Source organism: Eretmochelys imbricata, chromosome 5 (genome assembly GCF_965152235.1).
Source record: "Eretmochelys imbricata isolate rEreImb1 chromosome 5, rEreImb1.hap1, whole genome shotgun sequence".
NCBI lineage: Eukaryota > Metazoa > Chordata > Testudines > Cheloniidae > Eretmochelys > Eretmochelys imbricata.
Genome location: NC_135576.1, coordinates 68,531,063 through 68,548,239, shown reverse-complemented (window position 1 = coordinate 68,548,239; position 17,177 = coordinate 68,531,063). Strand labels below are relative to the sequence as shown.

At 39.2% G+C, this 17,177-nt stretch overlaps 1 protein-coding gene across 10 annotated transcripts in view; it reads left to right on the top strand.

Moving 5' to 3' along the window:
• FBXL17 (F-box and leucine rich repeat protein 17) overlaps positions 1-17,177 on the top strand; it is a 490,032-nt gene that overhangs the window by 127,782 nt on the left and 345,073 nt on the right. For all 10 annotated transcript variants that reach the window (XM_077817277.1, XM_077817276.1, XM_077817278.1 and 7 more), the window contains exon 5: positions 5,247-5,354. In XM_077817277.1, coding sequence (XP_077673403.1) covers positions 5,247-5,354 — 108 coding nt within the window. The remainder of the gene's footprint in view (positions 1-5,246; positions 5,355-17,177) is intronic.

The following is a 17,177-nucleotide window of genomic DNA, read 5'->3' as shown; positions in this document are numbered from 1 at the left end:
TGGAAGGTGTGTAGTGAATGAGGCAAGAAGTGTGGTCTTGTGGTTAAAGTAATTTTGTTTTGTTTTTTTAAAGATGCATATACCTCCATTTGAATAACTCTCAAAATTTTTGAAACACTTCTCTCCAGATGAAAACATTGCATTTTCTGTAGGCATGTTGACTCTTTGCAAGGAAAAGTAATGTCCAAGTTAGGTTTGGTAATGGGATACTGTTATCAGTGATTCTGGCTGGATGCAATGCTGAAGTATTTGACCACAAAGATATTTTTTGTTTGTTTGAAAAAAAAAAAAGAAAACCCCTCCCAATCCATCTCTTCCACCTCCCAAAATATCAAATCAAAACAGCTACCCTAAACACATCTAACACTAAATATCTGGCCAGACACTGAAGGACTTATATCCATTTTTCCATAGAAGTCTGTCTCTTTAATCATGTCCCAGCTGATTCCCATTTTTTATCGCAGCCAGGGAAAAGAGCAGCCATGTGTTAGAATTTCTGATTATTAAAATGTCTGGTGACATCTGTTGCATACTCCCTGGACACTGCAACATTAAAATATCCATTTGCCATGTATAGCATTTGGGCTGAAAAAATTCAGGAACTCCTGAGTACAAGTATGGTGAGGAATGTTAACTAGGAAATTACAGTGCTGACCAAAGAAATTTTATAATTTTCCCTTGAAAATTTAAATTAGCCTCCACAGTTAGTGGAATTTCTGCTGACTGGCAGCCAAGGAGGCTATCTATTATTGAACTGAGTCCACTGTTGTTAAACTGTTTCAGTGCAGTACTGGTTTTTGCAAGTCAATATTTAACAGCACTTGTGTATGTTAGCAATACCCTATTGATGTCTGTCTAAAATTTAATCAGTTCATGCATAATGTAAATAATTTCTATGAGACCGGAAAACATATGACTTGCATACTGTAGAAAAGGAGTGAGAGACCATATTTGATTGGGTGTATACTAAAATTATATATGACATTGAAAAGGTCCACTCAAGTAATAACCTATTTTACCAGTAAAATATCCTTTGTGCAAAGATTACTTGGTATGTAAAATGTTTTGTTGAGTACATTCATGTATTAGCAGGAAAGCATTGTGAAGTTTAGTAATTTTATTATTTGCAAACGAGTCAAATATTTGACATATTTGTCATGTATTTAATATTAGTCATATATTTAATATTAATGTGAGAAACTGCAGAGCCTTATTATAAATCTATGGTATTTGACCATCTAACCCACTATTTGCCCACTCCATATCAGCACGGGGGAGGGAATGTTACGCCACACTGAAAGAAATGATGCTCATACTCCAAGATGAGGTGGAGGAGGGAGCGTCAGAGCTAGCCTCTCCTCCCATATCAGTGAATGGAGGAATGTGCGTTGGGCGGGTGTGGGGGAGGTGATTTCTCTGCCTTCCATTGGCTGGCTAAAGGGGGGAGTAGAGCAGCCAGTTGGCTATCATCCCCCCCTCCCCCATTTCAAATGTCCCCAGGCTTTCAGTAGCCCAATCTTACGTTCTTTGTCTACCCCAGTAACCCATCACTAGAGTGAACATAGGTCCCCTAACAGTCCTATTTCCAGTGACCGGACCCTTGGGGAGCCAAACCCCGCCAGTGCTGCTTTTGTTGCTGCCCTGATCTGGAAGGAATGTGTGCAAAGTTCTCAAGTTAATAAAGTTGCAGACTGCTACTGAAATCCATCTATAACAGGGTAGATGGCCCCTCAAATGAAATTGGACCCAGCTCTCCTGTTCCAGTCCAGATGTGCTATGGTTTGGTATAATGAGGGAGGGTAGGGCTATCTCTGGGAATTATAAATGAAAGTCCAGAACCCAGAGAAGGGAGAGTTCAGATCCCAGTGTCCAGAGTGGGGGATGGGTGAGATGGGAGAGTCCTGAGAATAGAGAGAGCTCAGAACAAGAGCATAGCTGTGCTATGAGCTTCAGAGAGGGGATGCTCCTGAAGAAGGGAGCAGTGAGAATTCCCTAGTTGGGCACTGGGGGCACATCGAGCTGGTGAAAGCAGATGGCAGCTAGGGGTCAGCTACAAACCTTCTCCAGGCCAGACAACCACAGGCAGAGCGGGCTGGTGAGGGATGAAGGCTGAGAGCATCAGCGGGAGATGCCTGCTGGCTCTCTAAGCCAGAGAGCTGAAGTAGGAAGGCTAGAAAGGGCTGAAGGCTGGGGAATAATGGAGGAGTGAGCCCACGGATCTCTCCAGGCAAGAGTTGGAACTATACCAGGAAAGGAAACAAGGCAGAGAAGCACCCCTGCTGGAGGGGCCTGGGTCAGGCACACTGAGGAACACTGCAGCTATACCTAAGAGCCAGAGCATGGTGAGGTGGCGTGTTGATGGACTGTTGGACTGGAGAATTTTGGACTATGGTTGTGGGATTTTGGGTAATAAATTAAGCACATGAAAGGCTGTTTATATGTGAAAAGCTATGGTGTAGAGTTACTGGGGACCCTGTCAAGAAAGGGAAAACTGAGGCAGGCTTGCTGATCATTCCTGAGTGTCTTGATCAATCTCCTCCAGAATTTTTTTTAACTTTTCAAGCTCCTTAAAAGCTTTAAAAAATTCTTTGTTGTTTCCCACATTGTTCTACTTTTCCTTCTACTCCAAAATGTGGAATTTCCCTCCAGAATTATCCTGGTCTAAGGTCAATAATGGCTTTTCTACACATAGAAATGTCATGAATTTAAATTTGTCTCGTGATCCAAGAAGCCTAAAATTAGTCCTATCTTCCTGTGGGGACCCAGCAGCATTCTTTTCTAAGGTGCTTGTCAGCAAAGAGGACATGGTGCATGCACCCAACATTTAGTTGTATTAAGAGCGTTACATGCATACTGTGCATGGAAAGGAAGATTTACCCAAATGAACATTCATTTTCACATGTCAGAAGTTAACCTTCAAAAAATATTCTAAGTAACTGTTAGTGAAGAAAAAATGCTCTTGATAACATTCATTTTAATTTTCTTTTTATATTTTACTGATTATAAAAATAAATTTTAAATATATGATTTTAATTCTCATAACCTTGAATATTTTCCAGTTGATTTGTTTGTGGTTCAGCACTGTTTTGAATGCACAGTTTTGAATGATGAAATGTTGCTCATGTGTTAATGAGGAACAAAAACATCCTGTGAATGGCAGATAACAAAATGGTACTGAAAAAGAAGATCAATCGAAAGAAGGTGAAAAGAAAAATGAGGGCTTCTGAGCTCTCTTTAAAGTAATGTTGCAGACTAGAAATAGTGTCATAATGCTCACAGTGTTTCAAGAGAAAAACTTGAGACAAGTGAAGTTTAGAACATGTTAGAATGTATTGGAAAAGTTATTTATTGTATCAGAATTAGAACATGTACTGTAGAGCTGTACATGAGGTTGCAATGCTGTATACAGTAATCATTCTTCTTACTATTGCAGATAAATATTATAGTGTAAAACAAAGTAGCCTCCTACTTCCAAGGGACAGGAAACAAGATGTATCTAGATGTATGTTTTACTGCACTTAGAATCAGCTAACTTTTGTAGCACGGTAACTTTTTCAGCATATATACATTGGCGGTCCAGTCCTATTCCCATTGAGGCCAATGGCAAAACTATCTATGACTTTAAGGCAGCAGGCTTTTGTGCACTTTGCTATCTTTAACTGAGCATATAACTTTATATATGATGAACATCCTTTTGATTCAACCTCAGGAAAGTGGAAAATGAGAAGGGAAACATGATGAAGAGGTTTCATGACAATAAAAGCATAGACTTGATTTGTTTATGGTACGTTGTATATTCTTTGCTTTAAACAAGTCTTCAGGAGAAAATACAATACAAAACAATGCAAACTCAAAAAAACAAACAAACCCCAAAACCACAAGTGGCAACAATGCCTATTTTGCATTTATTAATACAACCCTTAGCTTAAATATGCTTCAGGCACGTATTACATTTGAAGGTGAGCTTAATATTTCAACAGATGAATGTTGATGCCAGTGGCTTCATTTCTTTTAAAAAGTACCCCTTTTGATTTGTTTTTATATTATGCTTTTAATATACTGTACTTAAGGATGGTGAGTTTTCAATGTCTGCTTAAAGTAGATAAAGTTCTAAGCTGACATTCTTAACAAGTAAAGCCAGTGTGAAATAGGTATTTGTAGTGAAGAATAGAAAATCTAATAAAAATATGTAATTGTCTGGATAGTAAAATTGAATTCCAAACTGTGATGGAGAAAATTGGGTTTGGTTGATTTAAGCCATGCCTTAATAAACCATTGGGAGAAATACAGTAAAATATGGAAAAATATAAAGGAGTTGAAAATTTAAGACAACTAAAAGTTTAAGGAAAGGAGTTCAGACTATTGTTCTTCCAATGAGAGAACATTTTTGTGCAGAAAATCTAATATTAGAATATTTAAGCATCAAATTGAGTGCAGCACATTGCTCATGTTACATTTTATTAAGTTTTGTTGCAGATATAGACTTAATTATAAAGCTTTCTATATAGATAGATATAGATGTAGAAAAAGTAATATTCCAGAATAACAAAACACGCAGCCTGTACACCTGGCTTATAATGGGAGGTGGGGGGAGAAGGGGAAGGAGCAGAGATTAAATTGGAAAATTAGTCTCTCGTATGGAAAGTGAGGACAAAGCATTATTTACAACTGCTAGCCTATGTATAATACATTCACTTCTGTTAGTCAAAGATTTACTCATTGACAAGAAATTAGGATTGTGTTTTAAGATGAAAAAACCTTATTCATTCTAGATGGCTTAGATTTAGTGGAAGTTGTTTGAAAGATGAAGTAAAAAATCTTCTTGAAATATAACATAGTTCTAGTACTGTCTGCACAGCCAGTAATGGGGACCGTGAGAGTCTGCAGGAGCTGGCAATAATTTTCATTTGTTGATGTTCTGATGTTGTGCAAAGTTATGTGAAAAACAGATGAAATGGATTGTTTTTCCCCTGCAGATAAATTCAGTAGTAAAATTTGAAATTCACTGTCCATCATCTAGTAGTTACTGTCTTTCTCTTTTGCTGGGGGAGATGATTCTTTTTTATCCCATACATATATATCTGCAGACCTGTAGGCACGCTATACTTTCACGCTCATACTGTCAAGACAAAGAGAACTATTGAACCAACAGTTCACCACTGTTGCTGAGATGCTTGCTAGATTTCATTGAATTGAGTAGATAAGAGTGTCATCTTCAACTGCTTTCTCTCTATCTCTTTGTGTAGGTGACAGATCACTCGGTAAAAGCATTTGCTGAACACTGTCCTGAGCTGCAGTATGTTGGGTTTATGGGCTGCTCTGTTACATCTAAAGGAGTCATTCACCTCACCAATGTAAGTACAGTAGCTACAGTACTTAATTACCACCAAAACTGTTGGCATCAACAGTATTATGCTTGTACGTATAATAAAATAACTAGAACTGAGTAGAACGGAAAAAGATTTTTTTTGTGGTCATAAGAAAAAAAAAGTCTTTGAAAAGTAAAAAGTGGGCTTTCCCTCTTCAAGTGTATACCATAAACATGTTGTGTAAAAAATCTTCCCACAGAAAAAATAGTGTAAATGTCAAATGTCTTGTAGGCAATCAGTCAGATTAGATGTATAGATTCAATAGAAAAACTTTCTGAAGTTCCGTGCCCTCAGTTAATTGCAGACATAAAATTGTGGATGCAAATAAGACTTTAAACACCTGCCTGTGTGCACCAGCATATATTTTACATGTGTATGTATATGCATACATATACTATGTATATGGATATCTGTATTATGTAATATATAATGTAAATCACTCTTGATAATTATCTTTTATGTTTCCTTATTTCCTTTTTAATCAGTGTGGGAACATGAGAGAAATATGCCAGGCTCCAGAAATTGGTTTTGGGACTGGTCTTATTTAATATCTTCATTAATGATGTGGAAGAGGGGATAAACATATTAATTAAATTCATAGATGATATTAAATTGGGAGATGATGCAAAACAACAGGAAGGACAGAGAAAAATGCAAGATTAGCAATATAGCTGGGAAATAACAATGACATTCAAATAGGAAAATGCAGTCTAGTACAACTAGTAGAAATAACCAGGAATAGGGATGTCACAGGGTGACTGGGCCTTTAAGGGATGAGAGGTGCAGCCCAACTTGTGACACTTAGGTTACTTCTCCTGCTTGTCATGTGACTTTGTTTATATGCCTAAAATCAGGCTTTGGGGGTGGCAAGCCAAGGGAGAAGAGAGGACAGACAGCCTGGAGAGGAGCATTGCAGGGGGAAGCCTACCTGCCTGCTTCACAGCTGAGGAGGAGTGTGGAATCCCTTTAACCTATGGGAAGGAACTGAGTTCCCTACAAGCTTAAATTAGAAGCCACAAGGGGGTGAACAAGTATGGCTATGAAGGGTCAAAGGAGACTACATTGTATACTTACTAAATTAAGGGGGGTGTTACTTTAAGAACTCCAGGCTGTGGATAAGCTATTGGGAAAACCAGGAGGGAACTGAGTGCAGGTTATATCAAGACCATGCCATGCAGGTTAGTGCTGTGGGATAGGATCCTACCTTAAATGTGAGAGAGAAAACTGGTAAGCAATAGTGACCAAAGAGACCTATGGGTGGCAGGTGACATCAGAGAGCATATGAGATAAGAATTTGTAATGTAATATGGCTGCAAAAAATACAAATACAATTTTGTGATGCAATTGTGTCGGCCTCTTGTCATGATAGTGGTTAATTATAGACTCTCTGTACTGGTCAGAACATCTCTAGACTATTCTGTTAAGTTCAGATCACCTCAGTACTTGAAAATGTTATTGAACTGGGAAGAATTCACAGAAAAGTCACAAAAATAATAAAGTGGCTGGAGGGACTAATTTACTTGAAAAATTAAAAAGAATTAATTATGTCTAGTTTGGATACATGACCGTGTTGGATACTGAAATCATGTCCTAGCATCTGAAAGGTGTAAACAACATTAGGAGAGAGGAATTACTTAAGTGGGACAAATAGGACTAACCTTCAGTGTCTTAACTGATATGTAAGTATTGTCCTGGGTATGCAGGAAGAAAGAGAAGATGTAAGGAATATGGTTTGATTAGGCTGAGACTTTATAAACTTGTCTGAGAAATACCCTGACGATAATTTGTATAGTGCAGGTCATCATTCTTTCCTTTATCATTCCCATTGGTATGGGAGGGCTGCTGCCAGCTCTCCCCCTTCCCAGCCTGGTTCCTGCTTGTTGTTGGAATTCTGCCACCTTCCTCTTACAGGACGGTTAAAGGGGGTTGGGCACTATACTATATATTAGGAGCGCCAATTCACTTTCGCCAGCTTCTTTAGGGGATGCCTTCCTGTAAGTCCACTTCTGACTGGTTTATCAGGGAACTGGACCCCCTATGGAATGAGAACCTGCCAAAGAAGGCAGCAGCTAGTTTGGTTGCCTCATTCTATCGTCAGCTAACAATTTCCCGATAGCTAACAGTTCCCACCCTCTGGCAAAAAATATATCCATGCTGTGGTCAGACAGGTATACCCCGTTATCCCTAAATAACTTGGATACCCCATACAATATTTCCTGATGGGTAAAGCTAAGATTTAGTTATGGGTAATTTTAGAAAAAGTCATGGACAGGTCACGGGCAATAAACAAAAATTAATGGCCCTGTGACCTGTCTCTAACTTGTCCTATATAACCCTGACCAAATCTTGGGAGTTCTGGGGGACTCTGGGGGCACAGCTGCTGGTCTGCATAGGGGGCTCTGGGGCACCTGCTGGTGCTTGTGGGGGCAGCACTCCAGCGTGCCTGCTGATGCTTGGGGGGCAAGGGATGGGCTGGGACTGTCGCTGTTGTGCTGGAGCAGTGCCACAACTCCTTTTCTTCTTGCTGGCCAGACAAAGCCTCACCACATTCAGGTTGCATTGACTTCATTTAATCTAACCTATAATTTACTAAGAAACAGAGAGGTTAAGTAATCTGTCTAAGGTCCTGGAGAGATGACCTCGCATGCTTTTGATGCAGGACCATCCTTTCCCTTATTCTAATCTAGCGTTATCTATTATTTAAGACGATTACATCATCTCCTTTCACCAAGTGATCTTAAAATATACAAATATTTGTTAATATTAAGAAAATATTAGGTTTCTTCCTCTGATTAATATTAATTCATTTTTCTTAATATTTTCAATGTGATTTTTTCTTTAATAAATGAGGTTTTGTCATATCTGCACGCCAGAGTTCAAACTGGCACTCGGTGAAATATAGACTAGGGGAAGACTAGGAGAACCAGCCAGAGGAACCGACAGGCTAGTGAAGGGAGTGTGTGGTGTTCTGGAAGTGTTGTGGTGCTCGCTGGGGGGTTTGTTTTGCTGTGGGTGGTGGTGTGTTGGTTTGGTTTGTGTTTCCTGGACTAACAGGACTTAGGTGTGAAGGCTATGACAGATACAGAGGCAGCAGTGGTGGTGACCCAAGCAGTGGAAGATACAATGAAGATGACTGGATGTGGAAGCTGTGGTATGTGCAGGATCCTAGAGGGAGTATCTGAAAAGAGTTTCATCTGCATGAAGTGCTGCCTGATAGAGCTGATGGAAGAAAAGATCAGAGGATTGGAGATGCAGGTGGAAACTCTGATTGAGTTTAGAAGCGGGTTTGAGCAGATGATGGAGCAAAGACATGAGGGGAGACTGCTGGGTGGGTGAGGAAAGTGGACAGTGGAAGCATGTGACTAAGAGAACCAGGCAGAGAAAAAGATGGGCTAGTGAAGGAAAAACAGAGCTGAAGAACAGGTTTGTGGAGTTGGAAAATGAAGAAGGGGCACAGCAGGTGGTCACTGAAGGTGGGAGGGCAAGGAAGAAGAGAAGAGCAGCTAGTTCTATAGGAAGAGACGAAGAATCAATGGAGATAACACCAAATATGAGCCCCAGGAGGATATAGGATGGGTTGCAAAGGATTGCAAAGGGAGGATAGGAATCGAGAGGACTTGCAGCCAGAGGGAATGGGATAGACCGGAGAATCGCACCATCACCAGGAAAAGGCAGGTCTACATGATTGGGGACTCCTTACTGAGAAGAATAGACAGCCCTGTAACAAGAGCTGATCCAGAGAACAGAAGGGTATGCTGTCTGCCGGGTGCAAAGATACGGGATGTGGACCTGAGGTTGAAGAGGATCTTAACAGGAGCGGGAAGGAATCCACTGATTGTCCTTCATTTGGGAACAAATGATATGGCTAGATTCTCGCTGGAATGTATCAAGGAAGACTATGCCAGGCTGGGGAAGACGCTTAAGGAAACTGAGGCTCAGGTGATCTTCAGTGGGATTCTGCCTTTTCCTAGAGAAGGGCAACAAAGGTGTGACAAGATTATGATGATCAACAGTTGGCTCAAGCAGTGGTGCTATAAGGAGGGCTTTGGGATGTATGGCCACTGGGAGGCATTCCTGGACAGAGGACTGTTCTCTCAGGATGGACTTCACCTGAGTAGGGATGGAAATAGACTTCTAGGATGGAGGCTGGCACAACTGATTAAGAGAGCTTTAAACTAGGAATTTGGGGGAGATGGTTGGGAGATGTCCAAGTAATCTCCATGCCGGATTTTAACATTCAGAAGTAAGAAAGGATACAGCCGTGGGTAGGAGAATGGACATAAGGAGGAAGGGAAGTTTAGATACCAGTCTGATACTGGCGGTAGAATGTCTGTGCTTAATCAGGTAAAGAATGTGAGCGAAGCCAAACAGCAAAAATTAAGATGTTTGTACACCAATGCAAGGAGCCTAGATAACAAAATGGAGAAACTAGAGCTACTGGTGCAGGAAGTGAAACCAGATATTACAGGGATAACAGAAACATGGTGGAATAGTAGTCATGACCAGAGTACGGATCTTGAAGGGTATGTGCTGTTTAGGAAAGACAGAAATAAAGGCAAAGGTGGTGGAGTAGCATTGTACATCAATGATGAGGTAGACTGTAAAGAAATAAGAAGTGATGGAATGGATAAGACAGAGTCTGTCTGGGCAAAAATCACACTGGGGAAGAAAGCTACTGGAGCCTCCCCTGGGATAGTGCTTGGGGTGTGCTATAGACCACCGGAATCTGATTTGGATATGGATAGAGACCTCTTTAATGTTTTTAATGAAGTTAAATACTAATGGGAATTGTGTGATCATGGGAATCTTTAACTTCCCAGATATAGACTGGAGGACAAGTGCTAGTAATAATAATAGGGCTCAGAGTTTCCTGGATGCGATAGCTGATGGATTCCTTCACCAAGTAGTTGCTGAACTAACAAGAGGGGATCCATTTTAGATTTGGTTTTGGTTAGTAGTGAAGAACTCATAGAAGAAATGGTTGTAGGGGAATAACCTTGGTTTGAGCAATCATGAGCGAATTCAGTTCAAACTAAATGGAAGGATAAACAAAAATAGATCTGTGACTAGGGTTTTTGATTTCAAAAGGGTTAACTTAAAAAAATTAAGGAAATTAGTCAGGGAAGTGGATTGGACTGAAGAACCTGTGGATCTAAAGGTGGAGGAGGCCTGGAATTACTTCAGATCAAATTTGCAGAAACTATCAGAAGCCTGCATCCCAAGAAAGGGGAAAAAATTCATAGGTAGGAGTTGTAGACCAAGCTGGATGAGCAAGCATCTCGGAGAGGTGATTAAGAAAAAGCAGAAAGCCTACAAGGAGTGGAAGATGGGAGGGATCAGCAAGGAAAGCTACCTTATTGAGGTCAGAACGTGTAAGAATAAAGCGAGAAAGGCCAAAAGCCACGTAGAGTTGGACCTTGCAAAGGGAATTAAAAACAATAGTAAAAGGTTTGATAGCCATATAAATAAGAAGAAAACAAAGAAAGAAGAAGTGGAACCGCTTAACACTGAGGATGGAGTGGAGGTTAAGGATAATCTAGGCATGGCCCAATATCTATACAAATACTTTGCCTCAGTCTTTAGTGAGGCTAATGAGGAGCTTAGGGATAATGGCAGGATGACAAATGGGAATGAGGATATGGAGGTAGATATTGCCACATCCGAGGTAGAAACCAAACTTGAACAGTTTAATGGGACTAAATGGGGGGCCCAGATAATCTTCATCCAAGAATATTAAAGGAACTGGCACATGAAATTGCAAGCCCATTAGCAAGAATTTTTAATGAATCTGTAAACTCAGGGGTTGTACCGTATGACTGGAGAATTGCTAACATAGTTCCTATTTTTAAGAAAGGGAAAAAAAAAGTGATCTGGGTAACTACAGGCCTGTTAGTTTGACATCTGTAGTATGCAAGGTCTTGAAAAAAATTTTGAAGGAGAAAGTAGTTAGGGACATTGAGGTCAATGGTAAATGGGACAAAATACAACATGGTTTTAGAAAAGGTAGATCGTGCCAAACCAACCTGATCGCCTTCTTTGAGAAAGTAACAGATTTTTTAGACAAAGGAAACGCAGTGGATCTAATTTACCTAGATTTCAGTAAGGCATTTGATACGTTTCCACATGGGGAATTATTACTTAAATTGGAAAAGATGGGGATCAATATGAAAATTGAAAGGTGGATAAGGAACTGGTTAAAGGGGAGACTACAATGGGTCATACTGAAAGGTGAACTGTCAGGCTGGAGTGAGGTTACCAGTGGAGTTCCTCAGGGATCAGTTTTGGGACCAATTTTGTTTAATCTTTTTATTACTGACCTCGGCACAAAAAGTGGGAGTGTGCTAATAAAGTTTGACACAAAGCTGGGAGGTATTGCCAATACAGAGAAGGATCGGTATATCATACAGGAAGATCTGGATGACCTTGTAAACTGAAGTAATAGTAATAGCATGAAATTTAATAGTGAAAAGTACAAGGTCATCCATTTAGGGATTAATAAGAATTTTTGTTATAAAGTGGGGATGCATCACTTGGAAGTAACAGAGGAGGAGAAGGACCTCAAAGTATTGGTTGACCACAGGATGACTATGAGCTGCCAATGTGATATGGCTGTGAAAAAAGCTAATGCGGTCTTGGGATGCATCAGGCGAGGTATTTCCAGTAGAGCTAAGGAGGTGTTAGTACCATTATACACGGCACTGGTGAGACCTCATCTGGAATACTGTGTGCAGTTCTGGTCTCCTATGTTTAAGAAGGATGAATTCAAACTGGAACAGGTACAGAGAAGGGCTAGTACGATGATCTGAGGAATGGAAAACCTGTCTTATGAAAGGAGACTCAAAGAGCTTGGCTTGTTTAGCCTAAACAAAAGAAGGCTGAGGGCAGATATAATTTCTCTCTGTAAATATATCAGAGGGATAAATACCAAGGAGGAAGAGGAATTATTTAAGCTCAGTACTAGTGTGGACACAAGAACAAATGGATATAAACTGGCCATCAGGAAGTTTAGACTTGAAATTAGACAAAGGTTTCGAACCATCAGAGGAGCGAAGTTCTGGAACAGCCTTTCAGTGGGAATAGTGGGGGCAAAAGACATATCTGGCTTCAAGACTAAGCTTGATAAGTTTATAGAGGGGATGAGATGATGGGATAGCCTAATTTTGGCAATTAATTGATCTTTGACTTTTAGCGGTAAATATGCCCAATGGCCTATGATGGGATGTTAGATGGGGTGGGATCTGTGTTACTACAGAGAATTCTTTCCTGGGTGTCTGGCTGGTGAGTCTTGCCCACATGCTCAGGGTTTAGTTGATCGCCATATTTGGTGTCAGGAAGGAATTTTCCTCCAGGGCAGATTGGCAGAGGCCCTCGGGGTTTTTTGCATTCTTCTGGAGCACGAGGCATGGGTCACTTGCTGAAGGAGTCTCTGCACCTTGAAGTCTTTAAACCAGGATTTGAGGTCTTCAGTAACTCAGACATAGGTTAGGGGTTTATTACAGGAGTGGGTGGGTGAGATTCCGAAGCCTGCATTGTGCAAGAGGTCAGACTAAACAATCATAATGGTCCTTTCTGACCTTAAAGTTTATGAATCTATGAATAGTCAATATTCTGATTAGTTTCAGGGTAACAGACGTGTTAGTCTGTATTCGCAAAAAGAAAAGGAGTACTTGTGGCACCTTAGAGACTAACCAATTTATTTGAGCATAAGCTTTCGTGAGCTACAGCTCACTTCGTCTGCATTAGTAGCTGTCATATTCATTTTGGCATTCAGAATACAATAATCATATTCTATTATGGAATCTACAATACCAAATATGTTTACATGAAATAATTTTTCTAAACAGTAGCAGAATTTACTTAACTAGGATTTGCTGTGGAACATAACCAATATATATAAAAATTAAAAATAAGGAACGCCATTACATAAAGGAAAAGTAGACAAAAGTGCTTATAATAATTTTATATATACAAAATACAGTGCTTCAAATAATTTTGAAAGAATTGCGGCTACTTTTTCGTTCAGAATGTGTATAGGTACATTTTCATCTGGATTTTTGGAAATTCATGCATCTGACTCCGAATGTACATACAAGTGTGTAAACTCTGTTAAGTTATGAATTAATGGTATTGGAATATATAATATCCAGCTCCTAAATATAAATTTGCCTTTGTTTCCAGGTGGTTTTACAGTTATTTTTACTAGTAATTCATAAGTGATTACTTCTGGGTTACCAGGTATTAGTTTCAGCACCTATGATTGGTTCCATTAAATATCAGTTTTATTTTTTAAATTGTGAGATACATGTGGGAAATGTCTGATTCCATAATGAGGTGTAGAGCTCTTCCTATCCTAATGGGAGAGAGTGGCTTTACCAAATGGCTAATTATTTATCTCATCAAGGACTTTGTTTCGCTTGTCATACTCCTTTCCTATCTTTTCCCTAATGTTTTACTTTTAAAGATAAAGATTGTGATGGGTTCGGTCACAGAGATCCCCTTGGGACTGTCACCTGAAGTGCTGAAATTACCTCTGAGCCCGTTTTCCTTCCCAGGAAACCCTGCCTTGTTGAGCCAGACACTCTAGCCTGCTGCAACACAGACTCAGGGTCTGGGCCATGCCCCCAAAGCTGGAGACTTTAACCAAAAACTGCTCAGCAGATTACCTCTCCAGCACCAGACACCCAGTTCCCAATGGGATCCAAACCCCAAATATATCCATTTTACATTGTATAAAACTTATACAGGGTAAACTTATAAATTGTCCGCCCTCTATAACACTGATAGAGAGATATGCACAGCTTTTTGCTCCCCCAGGTGTTAATAACTTACTCTGGGTTCATAATAAACAAAAGTGATTTTATTAAATATAAAAAGTAGGGTTTAAGCGGTTTCAAGTAATAACAGACAGAACAAAGTAAGTCAAGCAAAATAAAGCAAAAACACGCAAGTCTAACCTAATACATTAAGAAACTGATTACAGTTTCTTGCATCTGAAGAAGTGGGGTTTTTACCCACGGAAGCTTATGCTCATATAAATCTGTTAGTCTTTAAGATGCCACCAGACTCTTTGTTGTTTTTGTGGATACAGACTAACACAGCTACCCTCTGATAGTTGAGTACAGGTAATATCTCACCCTCAGAGATGTTCCAATAAGCTGCTTTCACAGACTAGACTCCTTCCTAGTCTGGGCCCAATCCTTTCCCCTGGTACAGTCCTTGTTAGTTTCAGCAGACATATTAGGTGGTAACTAGGGGTTCTCATGACTGGCCACCCTTTTGTCCTGCTCCACCCACTTTTATAGCTTTGGCACAGGGTGGGAAACTTTTGTCTCTCTGGGTCCCCACCCCTCCTTCTAAATGGAAAAGTACCAGATTTAAGATGGATTTCATTATCAGGTGACATGGTCACATGTCATTGTAAGACTCCTAGTCTCCATTCTTCCTGGGTTAACCCACATGTAAACAGGAAGATTTGCAAGTAAACAGCCATTTACAGTTCATTGACTCTGAAGTACCCTTAATGGCTTCCACTTAATATGTTTACATCAGTAATACAAGTTTAAATCTTATTCTCCTAACTTCAGACATAGAAATAATAAATGCAAACAAATAGGATGAACACACTCTTGAGACTATAAGATTTGTAATGATACCTTACAAGAGACCTTTTGCATAAAGCATAATCCAGTTACATCATATTCACATTCATAAGCATATTACATAAAGTATATGGAATGCAACGTCACAAAGATAATGGGTAAAAATTTGTGCTCTTAAAATAGGACAAGTTATGACCAAGTCATATAAGACAGTGCCATCATTGAGCAGTTGAAACAATCACAGTGTTTACTAGCACCTGAAATGATGGCAATGAAATAAGTGTCACTGCAAACTGTAGCCACTGTGCTGCACTAAATACACCAGCTGTGAAGTGGTTGGTATTGCTGAGTAAATCCCTTTCTTGCTGGCTTGCCCCTGAGGCTATGAAAAATGTCAGAATTATTCTACCTTTGAGCCATGTAGTTCAAGAAAGAGTCCAGATATCTCATACAATGGGATGTAAGGCTATTGTACGGTATATAAAAATGGGCTCACTGCACTCTGGCAGCTGAATTTCAGAATTCGTTGTAAGAGGACACCTTTCATGTTTAAAGGAAGTAGGGTTAATCAGTTCTTCTGTATGTTAGGTTAAATGGAAAACTGGTTTCCAATTTCCTTCTTTAACAAAACTTTTCTACTAGATTCTCTATGTTTTCCATGCTGTACCTTTTTATGGAAGGTTTACTGAAAATTCTTCCCATAAGAGTTTTTTTCCATGTTTCATGATAATATTTTGCACCTCTATAGCATCTTTCATTTGAGGACTCTTTAATAAATATGTGTGCGACATAAGTATTGCAATCCATGTTTTATTAAAGAGTAAACAGGTACCGAGAGGTTAATTGATTTGCTGAAGGCCATACAGCAAGGAAGTAGCAGATACAGCTTCGGAATCCAGATTTCTTGATTCTCAATCCATTGCTCTTAACATGATATATTTCTTATGTTATGTTTTACGTTAGGTTTAAAAATAGTCCTTTTACAAAAACTATAATTCCTGTATGTTGTGGGGAAGAGAAGTACCTTGAATGTATGTGTTTCTTTGAATGTTTTCTGCTCCTAAACATGATGAAATTATACAATCAAACAAACAAAAACTAAATACATTTTACAAAGATAGAAGTATTTGTTCTTGTGTCTTAGGTAAAATACTTATAATCTTAGACCTAAAATAAATCACAGTAATGAGACAAATAGGTGTAGGTAATCCTAGGACTCCATTCTTTAACTGTAACCAGCAGAGTCTTCCGTTTCCTCTCAATCATAACTTAAAATATTGTTACCATTGTCAGTTTCATAGCTGTAATGTCATTTTAAAAATAGTGCCACAAAACAGCTTGACAGTTCTCTGTGATGCCAAAAGGATTTGGTCAGTGGTTCTGCACTCTTTTGGGGTGGAGGAAGCACACTTAGTGAAGGATTGGGTGATTACACACTTGTATACACAGTAATGCGCTATGGGGATTTCTTTTTTAACTATTTCTTTAGAAATCTTCAAGTTTACACATCCTTGCTATGTAAATATCAGAAACAAAACCATTATTACAAGAGTTAGTTTTTGTTTAAAGAGACATTATACAGGATTAAAGTAATCAGATATTTTTGCTTAATAGGGTGTTACTCTATTACAGAAGGAGTATCATTACAACCCCTATGTTGTTTCTAGTGATTTTATTAAACTGAGTGAAATCTTTATCTATACATATTTAATAGACCAGGTATGTCTATCAAATATTAATTTTAAAAAAAGGGACAGGTGTGCTGGGTTTTTTTGCAGGTGAATGTACTTGTCTGAGTACTGAATAAAAGATAACCAAATAGTTATATATCTATTCGCTGTCTGTTTTGCTGGGTACAAATTGGTGTGTTAATTTTTCCGTAATCACAACCTTCCATATTTTTTTTAAACATTCCTCAATGGTTATTTTTCTTTTCCCAGTAAGAGTCTACCAAGAGCCAAGCAGCTAGTAGTAGATAAGAGATCAGTTCATTTCCTTTTGTGTGGCTGTTTCCACTAGGAAGCCACAGGGAGATTACCAAAGGATCATTTGGTAATAAATATCCATCAATGTGTGAGATTTGGTTATGGATTGCATCCCAATACTCTAATGATTGGGCATGTCCACCATGTATGAATAAAATCTCCTCTTTCATCATGATTTCTCTAACATTTGTCCCTATCCTGTCTCTATATTTTTAATCTGACTG